The sequence below is a fragment of the Neomonachus schauinslandi genome, chromosome 8 (genome assembly GCF_002201575.2).
Source record: "Neomonachus schauinslandi chromosome 8, ASM220157v2, whole genome shotgun sequence".
In the NCBI taxonomy this organism is placed as follows: domain Eukaryota; kingdom Metazoa; phylum Chordata; class Mammalia; order Carnivora; family Phocidae; genus Neomonachus; species Neomonachus schauinslandi.
This window is the reverse complement of record NC_058410.1, coordinates 107,165,938-107,189,147: the sequence shown is the minus strand read 5'-3', so window position 1 is coordinate 107,189,147 and position 23,210 is coordinate 107,165,938. Positions and strand designations below refer to the sequence as shown.

Below are 23,210 nucleotides of genomic sequence, written 5' to 3'. Positions count from 1 at the left end.
GTGAACTCCCTGAGAGCAGGAAATAATCTTATTCATTCATTAGGACATTGGCTTGGGCAGGGTGGAAGTAAGGAATGCATATCCTAAAACACTCAACAACGAGGTAGCTTTTCACTGTATTCCCAAGTGTTTCAATCTACTGGTTCCCCAATCCCAGGGCACTTGCAATAGGAACTGGGACCCTCTTTCCAAAATTGTAACAAACCCAGAATTTTCATCTCATCTCACCAAGGTCCCCGCCAGCCAGCCTTCCCCTTTCATTCTCTGCAAGCCCCGTCTAGGAAACGGATGCCGTGGAGGACTATTGGGAGATCTCTCCACCAATTTTGCATATGCAGTTAGTGCTAAGTTACCCTGATGAAGAAAGGTACCCTTCATTTTAGGGCTTCTTTCCTTCCATTCGGACTGGGCCAAAGAGCAGAGCAGGGAAAAGAGTGAGAGCCACTTTAGAAGGGCGCAGGCTGCGAAGAATGGCCGAGGCCAACGCACACCAGACGCCGGAGTGCGGCACTGGGTGCTAAGCTGGGGCTTCCCCTTATCCCCGCCTCCTTTGTTAAGCTCAACCCACTTTAGGGCGGGACCTCCCACTTAAACCAATGCTGGGAGACGAACCCTGGCGGTTTGTACTCTTCCTTTCCAATGAGAAAAAAAGGAAGCGGCTTGGCCCCAATAACCAATCCGAGGAGGCGGCGCCTGGTTGTCAGGCAGGTTTGTAAGAGTTCGGGCCAATTGGAGGCGCAATCACCGCTCGACCCGGGCGCAGCGCGCAGGCGGTGGCGAGGAGACGCCGAGCGGGCCGAGTGCGGCCGAGCAAAGCCGGAGCCGGAGCGGGGCCGCAGGAGCCGGGCTGGGTCCGGACGGGCCGAGATGCCCTATAAACTGAAGAAGGAGAAGGTGAGTGTGGCCCTTTCCTCGCGCCTCCGTCTTGGGGCCTGCGCGGAGCTCTGGGAGAGGCCGAGCCAGGCCCGGGACAGCCCCAGACTGACCCTCCCGTCCGGCCCCCGCAGGACTCCCAGGGCCAGCCCTCCGCCCCCGCTGCTGGCCGCACCCCCAGCCTGTGCCGCAGCTGGAAAGGCTTCCTCACCTTGCCCGGGATGGAGTCCCCCGCGTACACCTCCATCCTTTCCTCCCTTCATCTACCCCCGGCCCTGGATAACCACCTCCGTCCAGATCTGCCCCACTCCCAGGTCACTCCCCTGCTTTTTCTCCACACCCCCCCCCCCACTCCCCACCCGTTTACCCGTTTGGGACAGCGCCTCGTCTGAGACTGCACCTCCCTCCAGCCCACCTCCCCCTCGCCCCCCATTGCGCTCAGCCCCTTCTCTTCTTACACGCCTGGGCCTGGGCCTGGGCCGGCCTTCTCCACCGTCCCCTATAGCCCCTTCTCCCTCCCCGCCAAGCTCCTTGACCTAGAACTGCTCTGCTTTCTCTCTCCTCCACCGAATCTGGCCTAGGCCCCTCCCTCTAGTTCTTCCTTCACACACAAACTTGTAAGCCAGGACTGAGCCCTTCCTTCTGTTGATGGAACCTCAGAACGTCAGTGCTGGTAGGGACCTTTGAGCGCATTCAGTGCAATCCTTAAGTGATACAGATGAGGAGACTGAGGCCCCGATAGGGGAAGAGACTTGGCCAAGGTCACACAGCCTGTTTGGAGGCCCAGCTGCAATATCAGGTCTCTTGATTTAAAGGCCTCCTTTGTACCAAAGCCTCCCTAACAGGCATCAACCGACTTGCAGGTTCATCCTAAATCAGGTTACCTTTCCTAATCTGAGCAAGCTCCTCCCCTTATTCCAAATCTTAGGATAACCTTTGCATTTTTCCAATTTTGCACCAGTGCTGGATTCCTGCCTTTCTGGGCCACACTACCCTCAAATCGGGAATCTGCACTTACTATCAGATTAGTTTTCCTTCTTACCCCAAAGGCCAGCCAGCCACCCCTGGACACCCTTGACTTTGTCATGGTGTCCTGATACAGACTGTTTCTTGATGTTGCCTTCTTTACCTTCCTCTTCTACCTCCATACTGCCTTCCCCTGTTCTTCATCCCTGCCTTTCTCTACCTTCTATTTCCTGCTGTTGCTGAGGTCTGACTCAGAGGTGTGGTTCCTTTGAGGTACAGACTCACACAGAGGATGCTAGGATACCAGTTCCAGCCTCCCCCAGCTTCTCCCCTCCTGGGGTTGGCCCCTCGTGGTGGGTGCTGGCTCTGGCCTGGCGCTCTGCTCAGCCACTTTATGACCCCAGAGGAGTCTTGCTTTCATTTGCCCTCTGATGGGCTGGGTTGCTGGGTTGCTCGGTTGCTGGGTTGCCGTCTCTGACCTTAGCGGTTCAACTCTTTATCTTGGGGCTTTCAGAGATCTGGCAGGCAGCTCTGATTCTGGGTTGTCCCCATAAGCTCCCAGGGACAGAGGTTCTGAATGGAGGGTTGGTAATGGTGTACTAGGCACTGAAGCTCCTGGGGTCCTGGGCTGGGCAGGTTGGTGTGCTCCATCCAGACCCTGTGTCCTTGGGGAGTGGGCCCGCTGAGGTGGTTTGGGCGGCGTAGCTGTGAATGATGCATACACAAGTCAGCCACACCCGAGGCTAAGGGGTTCCTCCAAGGAGTGTGGAGGGGTGTGGAATTCAGGGGAGCCTCGTGAGGTCCCCACCCATCTGTAGTTTTTAGTCTTGATGGAACAGATACTGTCCCATCTACAAAACACCTTCTACTAGATGATTGAGAAGAAAAATTCTTAGACTTGCTAGGACCATAGGTATTTGACCATAGTATTTGGCTGGGAAAGAGTATTGGAGGAATTGGGGTGCACGGAGCCAGGCATCTTTGATTCCCTTTAAGGTTTAACTTTCTGCTTTTGATTTCCAGTTGCATTTGGCCTCCTTCAATGGTTAACAAGTCCTGAGGGGGAGGTGGGTGACAATGTGACTGAGGTTTGCCTGGATAGGGTGGGAGCAGAGAGGAGGGGTGGGCGGAGGATCTTTATTTTGCATCCATCACCTCTCCCTGTTCTTCATCTCTGCTGGTCCCAGTCTTGGCCATCCTTCACAGCCTTCTCCCTGAAGACTCTCCTGAACCCTCAGTTAGGAGGGAGCTCTCCTCCCCTGGATTTGCAGAACACTTGATAGGTCACTTAAGGTCTTTTTGTGTTCCCTTGAACTGGAATTTATTGTGAACAAATCTTTTCTTCCCTCTTGAGATAATAACCAAGCTCCATTTTGGTTTGGCATCTTCCTTGCACACAGTAGGCACTCAGTAGGTGGGTGCTGAGTCAATCCCTTGGGGGCAATTTGCTTCCCTCCTCCTCCCTCATGTTCTGATCTGGGACATATCTCTTAGGTTCCCAGGTGGTGTGCCCCTGCTCCTTTCCACCTTCTTGTTTTTAATAATAGTAATAATATTGGCTAACATTGGGATATTCCCGTGCCAGACACTGAGCTAAAGGGAATTAGGTAATATGACTGTTGTCACTTAAAAGAAGACTGAGGCTCAAAGAGCCTAGTTCACCTGCTTATGATTATAGAGCTAGTAAGAGTTGGGCCCGAAACAGCGTGGGCTCCAAACCACCGTGCGGGCGGCACTTGACCGTGGGGCTGTGCTGGGGTGCACTGGGGTGCGCTGCGGTGTGTGCACCTCACCTGTTCTGCAGGAGCCAGGGAGCAAGGGTGGTGGGCGTGGTTTCCCCAAGCCCCCACACACGCCCACGGACGAAGGCAGCTGGTATCTCTCTTAGGAGCACTCCCTGATAGAGAGGTTTGAGCAGTCGGGCTGGTGGGGGGGTGCTAAAAGGAGAAGGAGCTTGCGGTCGAGCAGAGGGATGAAACACATACAAAGATGGGTCAGCTTTGGGCGCCTGGGTGGCTCAGATGGTTAAGCGTCTGCCTTCGGCTCAGGTCATGATCCCAGGGTCCTGGGATCGAGTCCCACTGAGCCGGGAGCCCGCTTCTCCCTCTGACCCTCTCCCCTCTCATGCTGTTTCTCTCTCGCTCGCTCTCTAAAAAATAAATAAATAAAATCTCAAAGATGGGTCAGCTTTGTCCAAGAGGCCCACGTATGGGGAATGTGCAGTTGCCTCAGTGACTCCCCCCCTGCACCCCTCGTCCTGTTCCTCTACACCCCACACTCTGAGCCATGCTCCTTGGCCCCTTGGCGAGGGGTCGGTGTGCCCAGCCTGGTCAGTGGGCAGTGGAGAGGGTGCTCAGCCCAAAGGAGGAGCACCTTGGGGCATCTAGAGCTGCTCCATACCTGGGAAGGGCTCTCTTCCTCCCTGCCCCCTCCTCCAGCCCACACAGAGCTCTGTTCTCGCAGAAATCCCTGTGCCCCCATAGTCACTATGACTTAACATTTGTCACTGAAGGGGCTCAGGTGCCTTCGAGCGGCAGAATCTCAGAGCTAGAAGTGACTTCAGAGGTCCTCCGATCAAGGCTTCATTTAGGGCTGGAATCCCTTCTGCCCGTGCTTTAGAGGAGTCAGGAATGCTCCTTTGCTTGAAGGCTCTTGGGATTGGGGAGCTTGCAGCCCCATGAGGCAGCCAGTTTCTGGGCCGCTGCTCTAGGAGAAAATTCTTCCTCCTTTGGAGCCTCAGCCTGTCTTCCTGCTACTTTAGCCCATGGTTCTTGGGCCTCTGGATCCACACAGAACAAGTTGCATCTTTAGTCCGCATGCAGCTCTTCATTTATTCGGACAACCCCTCTTGCTCACCCACCCCTGGGACTCCTCCCTTCCACCGTTAGCCATCCCAGCCTCGCAGCTGCCACTCTCAGGACAGGCTTTTGAATCCACTCCCAGGATGGGTTGTATTTCGCCAGAAGAAAACCTGAGATTTGTCTTTGTCCCTCCCAAAGCCTGATGCTCACGACTGAACCAGATCTTCCCAAATAGCCCCGTGAAGTGCCAAAGTCAGGGGCACTTCCCCGCCTCCCCGTGCCAAGCACTCCGGCTGTTAATTGGATGGAAGGTCACGGGGTGCTCTGGCAGCCCCGGCACTTGGATGATTTGTGTTGAGCTTGCAGTCAGATCTAAATTCCCAAGGCTTTTTCACATTTTCCCTGTCCCGTCCCTGTGCAGTTGCTTTTTTTGGCCCAAAGCATAGGAAGAGATGCCGGGCTGGCCAGAGCTCTGAGCCAGTGGCCCGCTTCCCGATGGAGACTTCAAACTAGCGCTCATCTAGCAGTTCAGGGTTTTACCCCCATCCCTGTCTCTGTGCTTGTCCCCCAGGGCGTTCTTGGGATGGTTCCTATACCTGATTAGGCCAGGAGCATCTTCTAGTCTGGGGGTGATTTGTAATTTCCCAGAAAGGCTTCCAGGTCTTGGCAGATGGCCTTGGGGGAGAGTGGCAACTCCCTCCCCTCCAGCGTGACAGCCTGGGCACCTCCTTGCCCACTCTAGCCAGAAGCCAGTCTGAGTAGCTTGTTCCGTGGCGCTTCCCCTTAAAGCCCCTCACTCTGGTTCTTCCTGGACGGAGGCCCTCCCAGGCCCCACCTCATACACCGGCCATGTAAAGTGACAGAGCACTATCTTACCTGGTTACCCTATCTTCATGATGTCTTCCTGACCAGATTCCAGACCGTGTGGAGGGACTGACTCTCCCTCTGTGTGCCCCAAGCCCTCCTCCCCTGGGCTGGGTACAAGGTAGATGCTCAGTGATTCTGATTGATTGATTGATTCGATTAGACAGAGGATAAGTACAACACAGACTTAAGGGGTCCAGATGAGGCCTCTCCCTCCCCCTGGCATCTGCTAACTACCTCCATCTTCCCCCTTCAGGAGCCCCCCAAGCTTGCCAAAGGCACGGCCAAGCCCAGCAGCTCGGGCAAGGATGGTGGAGGCGAGAACGCCGACGAGGTAATGACCATGGGCACAGCCCTCGTTATGGTGCAGGCACCAGCTCCAAGTACTTGACGGCTGGTGGGTGAGGGATCCCAGGGGGCCAGAAGTTACTCCGGCAAAAGGGACGGGGATTTCCACAGCTGGGAGAGGGGCTTGGTCAGCCCAGCCAGGTAGCTGCCCTTGGGCAGCCTTCCCCTTTGGCTGGTGTAGAGCAAAGAGACTCTGCAGGTCTTCAGACTCCCCAGCAATTCCCGTGAAAGTCATTTCTCTGTCTACCAACTTTGAGGGATGAGAATTCCTTTCTCCTTAGGGCAAAAACCTAGGGCGTCAGGTGCTGGGGAGAAGGGAAAAAGTACACGGGTGCTCAGTGGGCCATGAGTAGCTTTAGCATGGCTTGGGGTAGGGCAGGGGGTGGGGAGCGGCTGGTGTCCCTGAGTCCGGGAGGCAGGGCTGTGCCCACTGCCCTTGGTTCTGATCGTAGGGGAGCTGCTAAAGGACAGTCATGAGCAGAGGTCAGCACAGCTTGGCAAGCTAGGGCTGTAAAGCAATAAACGGCAAGCCGAGAGAACACTGGAGGGTGGAGAGACTTAAGTCCAGAGTATGGCCAGGAAAGTTTGGGAGTGTGCTCAGTGGGATGCTCAAGATGGTGGCTAGTCCCGTGGACACGTTGACCAAGCACCTGTGTTACTCAGAAATTGATGATCCTTGGTTTCTCTGCTTCTTCTCTCCTGTTCTAAACTGTTCAGAGGGATGGAGGACAATAAGAAATAGCTCTCCAATTATGGGCAGAGCTTGTGGGTTTTTTGGGAAGAAGAGATTGATTAACAAGTGTTTGGGGTTAACCCTGGATTTAGATTTTTTCTAGGTGCTTCTGGTCCCTGTCACCTCTAAAGAGATCCAAGCACTTTTCACACCTCTGACCATCGTTTTAGGCCTCACTTAAGTAATCAGAAGAAGCAGGGTAGGTTTTCCCCATTTTACAAACACGGGAGGTGAGGACCACAAAAGATGAATTCCTCCTTCCTCTGCACTTATAGAGTAATCTGAGCATGTCTCTAGGATAGACCTTATCACTTGGTGTTGTAACTATTTGTCCAACATGTGTTTCTCTCTCCCAGACTATGGACTCTGAGGGGAGGAGCTGGGTGTGCTGGGGCTGGTGCATTGCTTTTCCCGCACACCTGTATGCTCATGCACTTGGTTCTTTTTTGGAGGTGGGGGGTATTTTTATTTATATATATATATTTTAAAGATTATTTATTTGACAGAGAGAGAGCACAAGTAGGCAGAGTGGTAGACAGAGGGAGAAGGAGAAGCAGGCTCCTTGCTGAGCAGGGAGCCCGATGTGGGGCTCGATCCCAGGATCCTGGGATCATGACCTGAGCCAAAGGCAGACGCTTAACGACTGAGCCACCCGGGCGCCCCTGTTTTTATTTATATTTATTAATTTTTTTTTAAAGTAATGTCTAGGGATGCCCACGTGGCTCAGTCGGTTAAGTGTTTGCCTTCGGCTCAGGTCATGGTCCCAGGGTCTTGGGATTCAGTCCCACTTTGGGCTCCTTGCTCAGTGGGAAGCCTGCTTCTCCCTCTGCCTGCCGCTCCCCCTGCTTGTACTCTCTCTCTCTTTCTCTCTGACAAGTGAATAAATAAAATCTTAAAAAAAAAAGTGATCTCTACACCCAACATGGGGCTCGAACTCATGACCCCGAGATCAGGAGTCACATGCTTCTTTTTTTTTTTTAAAGATTTTATTTATTTATTTATTTATTTATTTATTTATTCATTCATTCATTCATTCTTTTAAAGATTTTATTTATTTATCTGACAGAGAGACAGCGAGAGAGGGAACACAAGCAAGGGGAGTGGGAGAGGGAGAAACAGGCTTCCCGCTGAGCAGGGAGCCCGATGCGGGGCTCGATCCCAGGACCCCGGGATCATGACCAGAGCTGAAGGCAGACGCTTAACAACTGAACCACCCAGGCGCCCCAAGATTTTGTTTATTTATTTGACAGAGAGACACAGCAAGAAAGGGAACACAAGCAGGGGGAGTGGGAGAGGGAGAAGCAGGCTTCCTGCCGAGCAGGGAGCCTGACATGGGGCTTGATCCCAGGACCCTGGGATCATGACCTGAGCCGAAGGCAGACGCTTAACGACTGAGCCACCCAGGCACCCTGGGAGTCGCATGCTTCTACTGACTGACCTAGCCAGGTGCCCCTCATGCACTTGGTTCTTAATAAATCATCAGTCAGTGCTCCTGGGAAACACTCCCTCTGGGCTCAGTCTCCCCTTTAGGAATGGTGACATCTGTGGGACCCACAAGGACGGTGGCTGGGAGGTGGCAACTCAGCATTCAAAGCAGCAAGAGGGACTTAGAAATAGGATTTAAAGGGACAGAAAGGAATAGTTAGGGGGCTGTTCTCATCTCTTGCCTAACTAACTCCTACTAGTTCAGTTACTAGATAGATTGGATGTCCTGTCCTAAAAGCAGCCTTCCTTGACCACCTCCCCTTCCCTCCCCGCCAGGATGTGGTCGGGGCTCCTGCTGTTTGCGCTCCTGACACCCAGTACCACCCCATGGCAGCATTGAACCACAGCTGTAGTTAAACAGTCTGATGTGAATTTGTTGTTCGTCAGTTTTAACTCTTGTGTTAGCACGTGAGCCCTGTGAGGCTCTCCTTCCACACTGAAGGGCTTGGCACACCAGAGGTACCAGTGTTTGAATGCATTAGTGACCAATAAGCAAACCCATCAACTTCAAAAAGAGTGCTGGAAATAACCTTAGAGTCTAACCCTCTCCTTTCATAGGTAGGAAAATGAAAGCTCAAATAGGCTAAGAAAGATGCTGAGACCAACTGCAGGGATTTCTCCATTGCCTTTCTGGACACATGGGTCAAAGGCAGTGGGTTGATATAAGGCCTTTGAAAAAGGAGAGTGCTGAGTTCACCTTGGGCTCTGTTCTGTGAATTGTTGCCCAGGGCTCACCTATACGAGGCAGTGGCAGGAATTGTGCATGATTTTCCAGGCATGTCCCCATGGGTCCCCAGGCAGAGGGATGGTGGAAAAGTTGGGGGCCGGGCTCCCAGGCTCAGGTCATCCAAAGCCGTTTGGCACAGTCCTTCCCTTGCTTTTTCTAGTCCAGAATTTGGGGCTTTTCGAGCCAGATTTACCCTCTGTCGTGCATCTGCCAGAGCCTTTTCAACTGATCCTAATAATGATAGCGGCCACCATTTATTTTATTGAGCAGTTACTTTTGTGTTAGGTTCCTAGGGCAGCCGTAACAAATGACCACAAACTAGGTGGCTTAAAATAACAGAAATTTATTCTCTCACAGTTCTGGAGGCCCGAAATCTGAAATCAACATGTCAGCAGGCCATGTCCCTCTGAGGTTCTAGGGAAGAATCTCTCCCATGCCTCTCTCTCTCCCTAGCTTCTGATGGTTTTCAGCAATCCTTGGTGTTCCTTGGCTTAAGGATACATCATTCCAGTCTCCTCCTCCGTTCTTCATATGGGGTTCTCCCCTGTGTGGGTCTATGTCTCTGTGTTCACATTTCTTTCTTCTTTTTTTTTTTTTAAAGACTTATTTATTCAGGCATGCCTGGGTGGCTCAGATGGTTAAGCATCTGCCTTCGGCTCTGGTCATGATCTCCAGGTCCTGCTATCGAGCCCCTTGTCGGCCTCCCAGCTCAGCTGGGAGTCTGCTTCTCCCTTTCCCTCTGCTTGTGCTCTCTCTTCCTCTCTCTCAAAATGAATAAATAAAATCTTAAAAAAAAAAAGGTTTATTTATTCATTTGAGAGAGAGAGAGAGAGTGCGAGCAGGGGGAGGGGCAGAGGGAGGGAGAGATAAGCAGACTCCCTGTAGTCCAACTCGGGGCTCGATCCCAGGACCTTGAGATCATGACCTGAGCCGAAATTAAGAGTTGGACGCTCAACCGATTGAGCCACCCAGGCGCCCCTGCATTTCCCTCTTCTTTTTTTTTTTTTTTTTAAAGATTTTATTTATTTATTTGAGACAGCACATGAGAGGGGGGAGGGTCAGAGGGAGAAGCAGGCTCCCCGCTGAGCAGGGAGCCTGATGCGGGACTCGATCCCGGGACTCCAGGATCATGACCTGAGCCGAAGGCAGTCGCTTAACCAACTGAGCCACCCAGGCGCCCCTCCCTCTTCTTTTGAGGACACTAGCTATATGGGAAGCGGACTCCTGACTTGATTATGTCTGCAAAGACCCTGTTTCCAAATAAGGTCATGTTCACAGGTGTTGGGTTGACTTGAATTTGAGGACAGACACTGTTCAATTTACCAGGCTCTGTCCTAAGACCTTTGCTTGCATTTAATCTTTTAATCTCATTTAATCTAGACAGCACTACCCTGAGGTCATTCCATTATCGTCATCATCCCATTTCACAGATGAAACTGAGGCTTAGTGACGTTAAATAGCTTTTACTCAGCCAGTAAACAGTTGAGCTGGAATGCAACCCAGTGCGGTGTGGCTCAGGAGCCAATTCTCCCATGTTCTTAATGACATGATACACTGGCTCTAAGATTCTTTTTTTTTTTTTTTAAGATTTTATTTATTTATTCATGAGAGGCAGAGAGGCAGAGGGAGAAGCAGGCTCCCAAGGAGCAGGGAGCCCGATGTGGGACTTGATCCCAGGACCCTGGGATCATGACCTGAGCCGAAGGCAGACGCTTAACCATCTGAGCCACCCAGGCGCCCTGGCTCTAAGATTCTTAAAGAGTCTTGGAACGGAAAGGAGCCTTGAGAGATTAGGTCAGACTCACTGTTCACCCATTGCTGCAGGCAGCGGTCCTTCCTGGTCTGGCTCTGGAGAAAGCAGCTCACTGCCCTGGACTCTTCTAGGTCCTGTGCCCTGTCCTGAGTTCTGGGAGTGGGGACAGAGGGAAGAAAACATTATCCCAGTCTCACCCACTTCAGCCTGTCCTCCCAGTAGCCAGAGTTGTTACCCCCAAAACATTTTTTTTTTGTCTTATCAGTCCTCTACTTCAGAAGCTCTCTTGGGGCGCCTGGGTGGCTCAGTCACTTAAGCGTCTGCCTTCGGCTCAGGTCATGATCCCAGGGTCCTGGGATCGAGTCCCTCATCGGGCTCCCTGCTCAGTGGGGGGCCTGCTTCTCCCTCTGCCTGCCGCTCCCCCTGCTTGTGTGCACTCTCTCTCTCTGTCAAATAAATAAATAATTAAAAAAAAAAAAAAAAAGCTCTGTTGGCATCTCATTGCTTACAGGTTACAATTCAGACTCACACTCTGGACCCCTGTGAGCTGGCCCCACCCCATTCTTCCAGCACCCCTCCTGGTTTCTCGCCCCGCCAGACTTCCCATCCTCCTCCGATACAAGCCCTTTATGACTCTGGGTCCTTACCGATGAGATTCTGTTGGCGTGGACTACTCTATTTTTCTGCTCTGTTTCTTTGCCTGCTAAACTCATGTTTGTCCTTTGAGGGCCATGTCAGAAGTCACCCCTTCAGGAGCGCCTTCACTAATAGTTCAGCCAGAGTTTGTGTTCCCAGATCCGCGGTGGCACACTCTGCTTTGTCATTTCCCCGCTACCAAGAGCTGCCTGCGCCTTGGTCTCGCCCACTGGGCTGTGAGCTCTCTGAGGACACAGGCCACTGTTTGATCTCTAAGGCTTAGCATGACGTTTAATTAATAAATGAAGGCAGAAGATAATGAAGCTCAGGGTGCCCGGGTGGCTCAGATGGTTAAGCGTCTGCCTTCGGCTCAGGTCATGATCCCAGGGTCCTGGGATCGAGCCCCACATCGGGCTCCTTGCTTGGCAGGGAGTCTGCTTCTCCCTCTGCCTCTCTCTCTCTCTCTCTCTGTCTCTTATGAATAAATAAATAAAATCTTAAAAAAAAAAAGAAAATAATGAAGCTCAGCTAGATAGAGCTCTGGATGTCAGGATAGGACAGAATGCCTCTGTGATCTTGGGGGTTTTAAACTAAAATGATCTTAATTTGACTAGTTAATTCATTAAGCAAAAGTGATGTTGTTAATCTTTGTGTTTTTCTTTTTTTTCTTAAAGTTTTTTTTTAAGTAGTCTCTACACCCAGCGTGGGGCTCGAACTCATGACCCCGAGATCAAGAGCCACATGCTCTTCAGATTGAGCCAGCCAGGTGCCCCAGTCTTTGTGTTGTTCACTGTTAGTTTTACCTTTCATCTTTTTCTTACAATACTTTTTTTTATATAGATTTTATTTATTTGACAGAGAGAGACAGCGAGAGAGGGAACACAAGCAGGGGGAGTGGGAGAGGGAGAAGCAGGCTTCCCTCTGAGCAGGGAGCCCGATGCGGGGCTGAGCTACCCAGGCGCCCCCCCCCCCCGTTTTTTTTTAAGTACGCTCCGTGCCTACCGTGGGACTTGAACTCAGGACCCCAAGATCAAGAGTCACATGCTCTACCAACTGAGCCAGCCAAGCATCCCCTTACAATACTTTCTTTTCTTTTTTTTTAAAGATTTTATTTTTTGAGAGAGAGAGAACGAGCAGGGGGATGGGCAAGGGAGAAGGAGAAGCAGACTCCCCACTGAGCAGGGAGCCCGACGTGGGGTTCGATCTCAGGACCCTGAGACCATGACCTGGGCCAGAGGCAGGCGCTTAACCGACTGAACCACCCAGGTGCTTCTTTAAAGATTTTGTTTTAAAGTAATCTTTACGCCCAGTGTGGGGCTCGAACTCACAACCCTGAGATCAAGAGTCACATGCTGTACCTACTGAGCCAACCAGGCACCCCGTAATCCTTTCTATAGTACTTAATTTCTATTTCTGTGTCCTGCTTTAGGTTTAAATATTTGGGTTTGATTATTAATGGTGGCTATGTTAGGATTGGTTTGGACTAGGATTGGTTCAGAGTGGGCAAGTTTAGTTGCAGTCTCTTGAATGTGAGCTTGGTGCATAAATTTGAAGTCCCACTTGATTGTTGGCGGCCTGAATCTGGGAAGGCTTCTTAGAGGTGGGAAGAGAAGGACCTCAGGCAGAGGAGATGGCCACTACAGAGCCTCAGAGGTGAGACCAGGCAGAACATAGTAGGGGAGAGCAGTTTGGCTGGCTGGCCTTTGGTCAGTGCCCACCCATGCTGGGAGGGTTGCAGAACATTCCCCAGGGGACTCACCTGCTTCCCACCTCCAGCCCAGGTCAGTAGAGAAGTTAAAAGCTGAAGCTTTGGGGCACCCAGGTGGCTTAGTCAGTTAGTCAGACTCTTGATTTCGGCTCGGGTCGTGATCTCGGGGTCGTGGGATCAGACCCCACCTCAGGCTCCGCGCTTAGCACAGAGTCTGCTTGTCCCTTTCCCTCTGCGCCTCCCCCTCTAGTGTGCTCTCTCTCTCTCTCAAATAAACAAAATCTTAAGAAAAATCAAACTGAAGCTTTTACAGGGCGCCTGGCTGGCTCAGTCAGCGGAGCATGCAACTCTTGATCTTGGGGTTGTAAGTTCAAGCTCCATGTTGGGTATAGAGATTACTAAAAACTAAAATCTTTAAAAAAAATGTTAAAAAAAAAAAAAGCTGAAGCTTTTAGGAGAAACAGTTGAACATGAAGTGAGTCGCTGGCATAGCCCCATACCTCCCTTCTGACAAGCATGTTTCCCGGTGAAGAGTGAATAGACCAGGGAATGCCTCCCTGAGGCTTGGCAGGCAGGCGCTCTGCTGGCTGGACCAGCTGTCCCTCAGATGCTTCTGGTGTCTGGGGCCTGGGAGCCAATGGTCCTTTTAATACCAGGGTGGCCCGGTGGGGTGGGGTGGGGCAGGCTGAACTCAGCTGCTTTCAGGCCACCCCCGCCTTCAGTGACGAAATCCTAGTGGGGAAGACACCTTAGGCATCAGCCTATTGTTTTTTTGTTTTTTTTTTTTTTTTTAAAGATTGTATTTATTTGACACAGAGAGACACAGCGAGAGATGGAACACAAGCAGGGGGAGTGGGAGAGGGAGAAGCAGGCTTCCTGCAGAGCAGGGAGCCCGACACGGGCCTTGATCCCAGGACCCTGGGACCATGACCTGAGCCTAAGGCAGACGCTTAACAACTGAGCCACCCAGGTGCCCCAACCTATTGGTTTTTAAACTTTGATCTTTAGCCATGCAACCCTCTATTCTTTTAACCTTACTTGGAGATTTGTCCATTTCTCTGTTAGCAGAGAAAATTGAGGCCTTGCTTCTCCCTTTCTGGGGCGAATGCCTTTTCCCTGGACCTCTCCTCAGTGTGAGGTTTGTGGGGGTGCTGGGCATCTGTCTTATCTGGGAGGACAGAGAGAGATACGCTCTTCTCAGAGTTTTGTTCCTCAGCCGCCCCTGAGCCCCTTGCCCTGGTATCACTAATGCTCCTCTCTCCGACTCTGCTCCTGACACTGCACAGTGCTCTGTTCTGATGGGTCCCGACTTGGGACAGGAAAGGCCTGGACTTGGCCCCCTGTCAGTCAACCATCCAGACCTTCATTGAACGACTGTTAGGTGCCATTGCTGTGTGGGGATCCAGAGGGGTGCAAACCAGGGTCCTGGCTTTCATGGGACTTATCTAGTTGGACATGTGACTACTCCAAGCAAGAGACAGCACTGGGGATGATCACAGAACCAGTGAAACAAACAAGTAGTGTCGAGAGGTCAGGGGCAGGAACTGGACACTGCAGGGTTGGAGTTGAGAAGGACTTTTGGAAGAGGGTGGGGCTTAAATGGATCTTGAAAGATGAAATGCTTTCTTGGGTGCCCCCATTATATTTATTTATCTTTTTTTTAGAGAGGGAGAGAGAAGGCAGGGAGGGGCAGAGAGAGAGAGAGAAACTTCTGCAGGCTCCAAGCCCAGCATGGAGCCCAACGTGGGGCTCCATTTCACAACCCTGAGATCATGACCTGAGCCAAAATCAAGAGTCAGACGCATAACTGACTGAACCACCCAGGCGCCCCTTGGGTTCCCCCATTTTAGACCAAGGAAGATAATGGACCCATAGGAACATTGAGGTGTGCTAGTTTCAGGAATTTCCAGGTTGCATTCCTAAAATCCAGGGATGGGAAATAATCATGATAATAGTAGAAGACACTTCTTTTTTTTTTTTTAAAGATTTTATTTATTTATTTGAGACAGAGAGCACATGAGAGGGAGGAGGGTCAGAGGGAGAAGCAGACTCCCTGCCGAGCAGGGAGCCCGATGCGGGACTCGATCCCGGGACTCCAGGATCATGACCTGAGCCGAAGGCAGTCGCTTAACCAACTGAGCCACCCAGGCGCCCCAGTAGAAGACACTTCTTATAAAGCACTCCTGTGAGCCATATAATGTTCTCCTAAATCCTTATTACAACGTTTTGAGGTAGATACTATTGTCACCCCACTTTACAGATGAGGAAACTGAGGCAGACAGACTATACGACTTTCTGGAGGTTACTTGGCTAATAAATGACAGAGCAGGAGTCAAACCCAGGCAGTCTAGCATGAGTCTGTGCTCTTGACCCCTAAGCTCCACCGTGGATTTGGTCGTTCCTATAACAGGAAATGAAGGCCCAAAGCAGGGGTGGGTCTGATGCACACCAAGCTCTGGTGTCCTGCCCTTCTGCCTCTCTCCCCTATCCCTCACCGAGGTATGACCCAGCTGCCATATGCAGGAAGAGAGACCTGGGACTCCAGGGTGCCTTGCAGGTCTACCCAAAACCACGCTGGCTGAGTGCTGGTCATGGCAGGAGAGGAGTGTGGTGGCCGCTCTTGCCCCATTTCCTTGCACTCCCCGAGACAGGTTAGTGTCTGAGCAGTCATTTTAGGTGGAGGAGAGGACCAGATGGCCAAAAAGGTAATGAGCTACCCAGGACCCACAGGCCTGCCCCGGGCTGGACCCAGTGCGTCTCTCCTCTCCTTTGATCCCCAGATAGGTCACAAGCTTGACATAATTGTTTCTGTAAAAAATTCAGAGCCTACAAAGCATAGCATTTCTGTCCTCCCTTCCCCCTATCCCAGAGGATCTCACATTCTCCCATTGTTGTGGCAGGAAGTCGGAGTTTGGGGAGGAGGCCGGAGGGGCGGTGGGGATGGCAGGTGTGAGGACAGAAGGTCAGCCTCTCCTGTGGCGTGGGCAGCCAGCTGGACTTGGCCTCGGTCCTCTGGTCCCGCTGCAGTCTCTGGGGGCAAGGGTTGTCCTGTGGCTCCGCCTCCGCCCTCTCCCTGCAGGTGGTTACCTGACGGGACCTGGGGGTGGACAGCCCTGCGCACACCTGAGTGTAGCCTTCTGAAAATGGGCTTTGTGGGGCTCCGACACCCATGTCTGGGAGGAAGTAAAGAGATAGCTTTAAAAAATCAGTGGTTTTTCTCCAATTATATAAAAGGGTCAGCTAGTAGAACATTTAGAGACATAGAAAAAAGCCATACATCATTGTGCTACAATGGGAGATAGCCATGAACACAGTGGTGGACTTGCTCTTGTTTTTTCCTTCTTCACTGGGTTTTGGTTTCCGTGCATGTGTTATAATGTGGGTGAGCTCATTCTGCACGTACAGTTTTGCATTATCCTTATTTAACTTAGCATAGGAAGCAATTTTCTGTCATTACGTAGTTTTAGGCTTCATTTTGTTTTATTTTAAATTTTTATCAACATGACAACATGTACTTTGTCGGGTCAGGTAGTACCCTTGGTCTTGTAATGAAAAGAGCAGCGCCTGCCTAGCCCCCTGCTCTCCTGTTGCTCTGTGGCGACCACTCTCAACTCCCCTTTCCTTGGAAATTGACTTCTATTTTTTTTTTTTTAAGATTTTATTTATTTATTTGACAGAGAGAGACAGTGAGAGAGAGAACACAAGCAGGAGGTAGCTGGAGAGGGAGAAGCAGGCTTCCCGCTGAGCAGGGAGGCCGATGCGGGACTCGATCCCAGGACCCTGGGATCATGACCCGAGCCGAAGGCAGACGCTTAACCAACTGAGCCAGCCAGGCGGCCTGGAAATTGACTTCTGTACTTCCAAAGAAGATTCTTTTACTGCTTTTTGTTCTTTAATTTTCAAGTGTTAGGTATTATCTATTGACTTTCTACTATGGAAAATCAAGGCCGCAGCGTCTTTTATCTCCAACACAGACATTTCCCATGCTCCCAAGATACTTATCACCAATTTTGGGCAAATTACTATGGCTATGTAATGTTTTCCACAGTTGAACCATGTATGATTACATTTAGTACCTAGTTTTTATAAACATAATTTTAACTCCATGATTTTCCATCCATCCATTTATTTATTTATTTGCTATTACAAATAGGGCTGTAAAAAAAAAGTGCACACAAAGTCTTCTTTTATATGTAGGATTTTTCTTTCTTTCTTTTTTTTTTTTTTTTTAAGATTTTATGTATTTATTTGTCAGAGAGAGAGAGAGAGAGCGCCTAAGCAGGGGGAGTGGCAGGCAGAGAGAGAAGCAGACTTCCCATTGAGCAGGGAGCCTTATGGGGGCTCGGTCCCAGGACCCTGTGATCATGACCTGAGCCGAAGGCAGATGCTTAACTGACTGAGCCACCCAGGCATCCCTCTTTTTTTTTTTTTTTAAGATTTATTTATTTATTAGAGAGCACACATGTGCTTGTGGGATGGGGAGGGGCAGAGAGAGAGAATCTCAAGCAGACTCCCCGCTGAGCGCTCGATCCCAGGACCCTGAGATCACGACCTGAGCCGAAACCAAGAGTCGGACACTCAACCAACTGACCACCCAGGCGCCCCTGTAGAATTTGTCTTAAGCTATATTTTTCATAGTTAAAACTACTGAGACGCAAGAATGAATTTCTTTCTTTGAACTTTTTTATGGGCAGGGGGGGTGTTTCTTTTAACTTTTAACCAAAGAATGTGACGCATTCAGTGAAGCAGGAAAGTACAGTAATCTCAAGTATGCTGCTTAATGAATTGAATTTTCACATGTTTCCGCTAGGAACCACCTCCCAGATCCAGTCAAGATATAGAATATTTCCATTACTCAGAAGGTTCCTCAGGTCCCTTCTCAGTTAAGCCCATACCCCTACCAGCCCTGCCCTGGCAAGACAGCCACTTTTCTGACTTCTGTTACCATTAATCCATCAATTAGATTTGCAGTTCGTGAACTAGAACAAACATGTTGAAGGCTCTTGATGCACAGGCAGTGGGCACCATTTTGGAAGACACGGCTTCTTGACCACTTTCTTCTAGGGATAGTAGACCTTAGTTATCGCTGACGCTGACCCTAGCTGCTCCGGGGTGGGAGACAGCGGCTTGACGGCCCGGGCCTGGCCAGGCATAAATGGACTGGGGGATGGGTGGCGGCCCAGGGTGGGAGGTGTACCTTGGGGAGCCGACTCCAACCAACCGTTTGTTTGACTAGGCCCAACCCCAGCCTCAACCGCAGCCGCAGCCGCAGCCCCAGCCCCCGTCATCCAACAAGCGTCCCAGCAACAGCACGCCGCCCCCGACGCAGCTCAGCAAGATCAAGTACTCCGGAGGGCCCCAGATTGTCAAGAAGGAGCGACGGCAAAGCTCATCCCGCTTCAACCTCAGCAAGAATCGGGAGTTGCAGAAGCTTCCTGCCCTGAAAGGTACTTGGAAAAGGTCAAGGGGGCCGGTGCACCAGGCCTAGGGGTCACGGGGCATTGGCGGAATGGAGGTCTGGGGTATTTTGGAGGGATGGACGTTCTAGAGAATGTGAGAGGGAGTTCCACTGGGGCTGGGGAAGCCAGGGGAGCAGGCTGGCAGCAGGTTGGGGTAGGGGAAAGCCCTGGAAGGCAAGTAGCGCATGGCAGTGAAGGGCTGGGGAGGAGAGTGTGACTGTTACCTCGTTCCCCCGCCCCAGATTCGCCCACCCAGGAGCGGGAGGAGCTGTTTATCCAGAAGCTACGCCAGTGCTGCGTCCTCTTTGACTTTGTCTCAGATCCGCTCAGTGACCTCAAATTCAAGGAGGTGAAGCGGGCAGGACTCAACGAAATGGTGGAGTACATCACTCATAGCCGCGATGTCGTCACTGAGGCCATTTACCCTGAGGCGGTCACCATGGTGGGCACTGGGCAAAGGGGAGAGTGGGCAGGGACAGCGGCTGTGGAGAAGCCTGGATGGGAGCTCTCACCTGGGACCTACCCCTCAGTTTTCAGTGAACCTCTTCCGGACGCTGCCACCTTCATCGAACCCCACCGGGGCCGAGTTTGACCCGGAAGAGGATGAGCCCACCCTGGAAGCTGCCTGGCCGCATCTGCAGGTATCAGGGTGAGGGGGCAGGCTGGCCCTGGCTGCAGGGAATGGGGCGCTCGGAGGCCTGCAGCCAGGGTGGGGGGATCTCCCAGTCCCTGGGGAACGCCCCCTAAGCGGATGCTCATTGCCCCCGACAGCTCGTGTATGAGTTCTTCTTACGTTTCCTTGAGTCTCCTGATTTCCAGCCAAACATAGCCAAGAAGTATATCGACCAGAAGTTTGTCCTTGCTGTGAGTCCTTGAAGTTCCCATCCTGCCCTCCTTCCAGTCCATGAACTCTAGCCCCATGGCCCCTCGCTGCAGGCCCCGCTCTTTCTGCATCTGCTGAATATATGGGCTTTCAACTGGGTCTGGTACAAAGGGACTGGTGGTGGTGGGAGGGATAAACAAACCTCTCTGCTCTCAAGAAGCTTCTGGTGTAATTGAAGGAAATAAGCAACAGTTACCTGTTCCCCGGCAGTGGGGCACGTAAACATGCGTACCCAGACATCACCCTGGGGAGAACTGTGTGAGAACAGCACTCTGCTTTCCAGAGATTTGTCCCCACACGCCCCATCCAGAGAATCTCTGGGTGTCCCCTGGCTAGGACCCTGTGTCACCCCAGCCCTGGCCCTCCCTGGCTCCTGCCTCACTCACCAGCTTTCCCCTCGCCGGCTCCCAGCTCTTGGACCTGTTTGACAGTGAGGATCCTCGAGAGCGGGACTTCCTCAAGACCATCTTGCATCGCATCTATGGCAAGTTTTTGGGGCTCCGGGCTTATATCCGTAGGCAGATCAACCACATCTTCTACAGGTGAGGCCAGGAGCCAGGCTTAGGAGCAAAGCAAGCCCTGCTAAGTTGGGGTGGGCGCAGGGGGATAGGGGTACTCTGCAGAGTGCTGCAGGGACATCAGGGATTGTCAGGAGAGCCTTTCTTTCTTCCCGCAGATTCATCTATGAGACAGAACATCACAACGGGATTGCCGAGCTCCTAGAGATCCTTGGCAGGTGAGAGATGGGGTGGGGGCACGCGTGCCTGTAGAAGGCTGGAGGCATTGGAGCACTGAACTTGGACGTGGCCCTTCGGTTCTAACAAACCTCCTGTAACTCCTAGCATCATCAACGGCTTTGCCTTGCCCCTTAAGGAAGAGCACAAGATGTTCCTCATCCGTGTCCTGCTTCCCCTTCACAAGGTCAAGTCCCTGAGTGTCTACCACCCTCAGGTGAGCTGTCTTCCTCCTGACGATCCCTGACTCTGGCAGCAGAGAAAAGAGAGGGAGGGGAAGGTATTCCAGCAGGGATGGGGGTGGCAGAAGGAGTGGGTGGGATAATTCCTCTTTACACCTCTTCTTCCATTCTGGGCTTTTGCTTCTGTCCCTGACCCGAGACCTGGGCCCTGCACCTCACCTCCTTTCTCCCTCAACCTTTTGCAGCTGGCTTACTGTGTGGTACAGTTCTTGGAGAAGGAGAGCAGCCTCACAGAGCCGGTAATTCCCCTCTCCAGCCCCAGGACACCTCTTCTTGTCAGTTAGACTCGCCAGTCTGCCTATTGAGGAATGCCATAAGCAGGGGCTCAGGAGGGATGTGGCCCAACAGGTGACATGCTTTCCTCTCTGAAGGAGGAGTACAACCTATATATACCTAGGAAACAGATCCAGGTCAGAGAAATGTGAGCAGTTGGGGGGGGGGGGGGCGGCGCCCAAGCTGTGCCCACCAGGGTGGGGAGAGAGTGCAGGAAGACTTCCGGCAGAAGTAGGCAGGTGTTAAGGGAGAATTTTATCCCCATGTCCTCCTCTTCTCACAGGTGATTGTAGGACTTCTCAAGTTCTGGCCCAAGACCCACAGCCCCAAGGAAGTCATGTTCCTGAATGAGCTAGAGGAGATTCTGGATGTCATTGAACCTTCAGAGTTCAGCAAAGTGATGGAACCACTCTTCCGCCAGCTTGCCAAGTGTGTCTCCAGCCCCCATTTCCAGGTGAGACTCAGACCAGCACATCCCCATCCCCTGCCTTCCAGAAGCCAAGGGAGGGTTTTTAGCAGAGCAAACCGGATCCCTGCTGAGTCCCACCTGTCCCCACCAGGTGGCAGAGCGTGCCCTCTATTACTGGAACAATGAGTACATCATGAGCCTGATAAGTGACAATGCTGCCCGAGTCCTCCCCATCATGTTCCCCGCCCTCTACAGGAACTCCAAGAGCCACTGGAACAAGTACGGGGCTGGGGCAGGGCTGGGCAGTGGGGCTCTGGTTTTGGAGCCTGTGTGGGTGGGGAAAAACTGAAGAGCCAGTGGCCTCATCTGGTCACCGAGCACGGGGTCTTGTGCCCACTGCATGCTGATAGGCCCTTGAGGACCTGCCCAGGGAGAAGACAGCTATGTGAGAGAGGGCTGCCATACAGCAGAGCAGGGCTTGTGTCCTCTCTTCTTACGGTCAGATAGTCTGCGGCTTTGGAGACCTAATTCCGTGCTCTGGAGAGGCTGATGTGATCTTTTTAGCATGTGCTGAACCCCAGTGTTGTAGAGGCTTTCCTGCTGAAGGCAAGTGCACTGTGCTGCAGATGCTGTCCATCCTGCTGCTGGCAGGCCGGTAGCATAGGCCAGAGAGCAGAAGTGGTGGGAAGAAGGTAGGTCTGGAGCATGGGGTGAGGCGAAGGATGGACAGGCAGACTAACAGCTATGAAGACCCTGAAAGGCCAGTCTGCAGTCACATGATCTGGCTAGAGAGAGATGCTTACACTGCAGAGGTCTGTGAAAACTCTTAGCAGACACCCCTCCTAGGAAAGAGCAAACTGGGGTCCTAGCACTGCCCTTGGTGTCGGTAAGGCCTCCTACAGCCGATCCTTCTTCCCGGCGGCAGGACAATCCATGGACTGATCTACAATGCCCTGAAGCTGTTTATGGAGATGAATCAGAAGCTATTTGATGACTGCACACAACAGTACAAGGCAGAGAAACAGAAGTGAGTGTCTCTCTACCTGGGGGCTTCCATCTTCATCCCCGGGCCCTTTTGCTTCTCTCTCAAGCCCACCCCCCCCATCCCGTCCTTGCTCTCTCAGGGGCCGGTTCCGAATGAAGGAAAGAGAAGAGATGTGGCAAAAGATCGAGGAGCTGGCCCGACTTAATCCCCAGGTGAGGTTTTGCTGCCACCGCCCTCAACCAGGGGCCCAATTTGGCTAAGGGAGGGTTTGTTTGAGCAGGAACATGAAGCAGCCAGGCCCACCAACTTCTGAAGTGGCTCTCACCACCTGCCCATGCCTCTCCTTTCCTTATCAGTACCCCATGTTTCGAGCTCCTCCACCACTGCCTCCTGTATACTCGATGGAGACGGAGACCCCCACGGCAGAGGACATCCAGCTTCTGAAGAGGACGGTGGAGACAGAGGCTGTGCAGGTGGGAAGGCACCGAGGGATGGGGAAATAAAAGCTCTGGAAGGGAGAGGAGACAGGAGCCCAGGAACAAGGGGAGGAAACCATAGAATCTGTTGGGAATTGGTCAGCATCCCTCACCTTCTCTTTACCCACACACAGATGCTAAAGGACATCAAGAAGGAGAAGGTGCTGCTTCGGCGGAAGTCAGAGCTGCCCCAGGACGTGTACACCATCAAGGCGCTGGAGGCACACAAGCGGGCGGAGGAATTCCTAACTGCCAGCCAGGAGGCTCTCTGACCCCCTCACCGTCCTACTACAGGGCCACGGCCCACTCAGCCCTGGGACGCTGCCCTAGCCCTCCACCCTCTGCTCCCCACTGGCTGACTTGGGGCAAGGCAGTGCCTCTCTAGCTACTCTAGGGAGGGGATGTGGCACTTGAAGCGGGGACCCTCACACAGTGGTCCCTCTTCTCCCCCAAATGTGTTCATGCCTCCCTGTGGCTAGTACAGACAGGCTGAGCACTGAGATCCTCAGTACTCAGACAACTTGGGGATGCCTGTCTCCCTCCTGCTCCCAACCCCACAGCTACCTGAGGCTGCTCTGAGAAATACACACAGGAATACATATGCTCCTCTCCCCTTCCCTTCACCCTCATTTGAACTCCAGGTGTCTCTCCTTCTCTCCCTCCCCTGCAGAAGCATATAGGGAGCAGTAGGAGGTTACTCTCACCAAAGTTATGTCAAGCCCCATTGGCCCCTGGAGTAGCTGGTGGGGAGCCAACCCCCAACAGGCACAAATAGGCCCCCGGCCCCAGTAGTGTGCAGGCTGATGGGGTTGAATTACTTTCTTTTACCCCCTGCCTGACCAAGACAACATGGGA

The 23,210-nt window shown here is 52.2% G+C and overlaps 1 protein-coding gene across 5 annotated transcripts; it reads left to right on the top strand.

Moving 5' to 3' along the window:
- Positions 1 to 584: 584 nt before the first annotated feature.
- On the top strand, positions 585 to 22,955 carry PPP2R5D (protein phosphatase 2 regulatory subunit B'delta). 5 transcript variants are annotated; one of them, XM_044917519.1, is made up of 17 exons: positions 783 to 894; positions 5,761 to 5,838; positions 8,907 to 8,912; positions 18,155 to 18,341; positions 18,596 to 18,795; positions 18,884 to 18,994; positions 19,125 to 19,217; positions 19,648 to 19,778; positions 19,913 to 19,972; positions 20,079 to 20,187; positions 20,398 to 20,451; positions 20,769 to 20,939; positions 21,046 to 21,173; positions 21,820 to 21,921; positions 22,019 to 22,091; positions 22,236 to 22,352; positions 22,490 to 22,955. In XM_044917519.1, the coding sequence occupies exons 1-17, from the start codon at positions 868 to 870 to the stop codon at positions 22,625 to 22,627; spliced, it is 1,785 nt and encodes a 594-aa protein (XP_044773454.1). In that variant the 5' UTR covers positions 783 to 867; the 3' UTR covers positions 22,628 to 22,955. The 5 variants fall into 5 exon arrangements, with proteins under 5 accessions (XP_021547791.1, XP_044773457.1, XP_044773454.1 ...); XM_044917520.1 differs by having other exon boundaries at positions 783 to 900; positions 5,764 to 5,838; XM_021692116.2 differs by lacking the exon at positions 8,907 to 8,912 and having other exon boundaries at positions 585 to 894; positions 18,131 to 18,341.
- The last annotated feature ends 255 nt before the right edge of the window (positions 22,956 to 23,210 follow it).

What these genes read in the sequence shown, in the direction of transcription:
- PPP2R5D (XM_021692116.2), top strand. Translation starts at nt 640, where the DNA reads ATGAGAAAAAAAGGAAGCGGCTTGGCCCCAATAACCAATCCGAGGAGG. An exon ending in TCCAAGAGCCACTGGAACAA is followed by an intron (nt 21,174 to 21,819) that starts GTACGGGGCTGG and finishes TCCCGGCGGCAG; the next exon opens with GACAATCCATGGACTGATCT. An exon ending in TGGCCCGACTTAATCCCCAG is followed by an intron (nt 22,092 to 22,235) that starts GTGAGGTTTTGC and finishes TTTCCTTATCAG; the next exon opens with TACCCCATGTTTCGAGCTCC.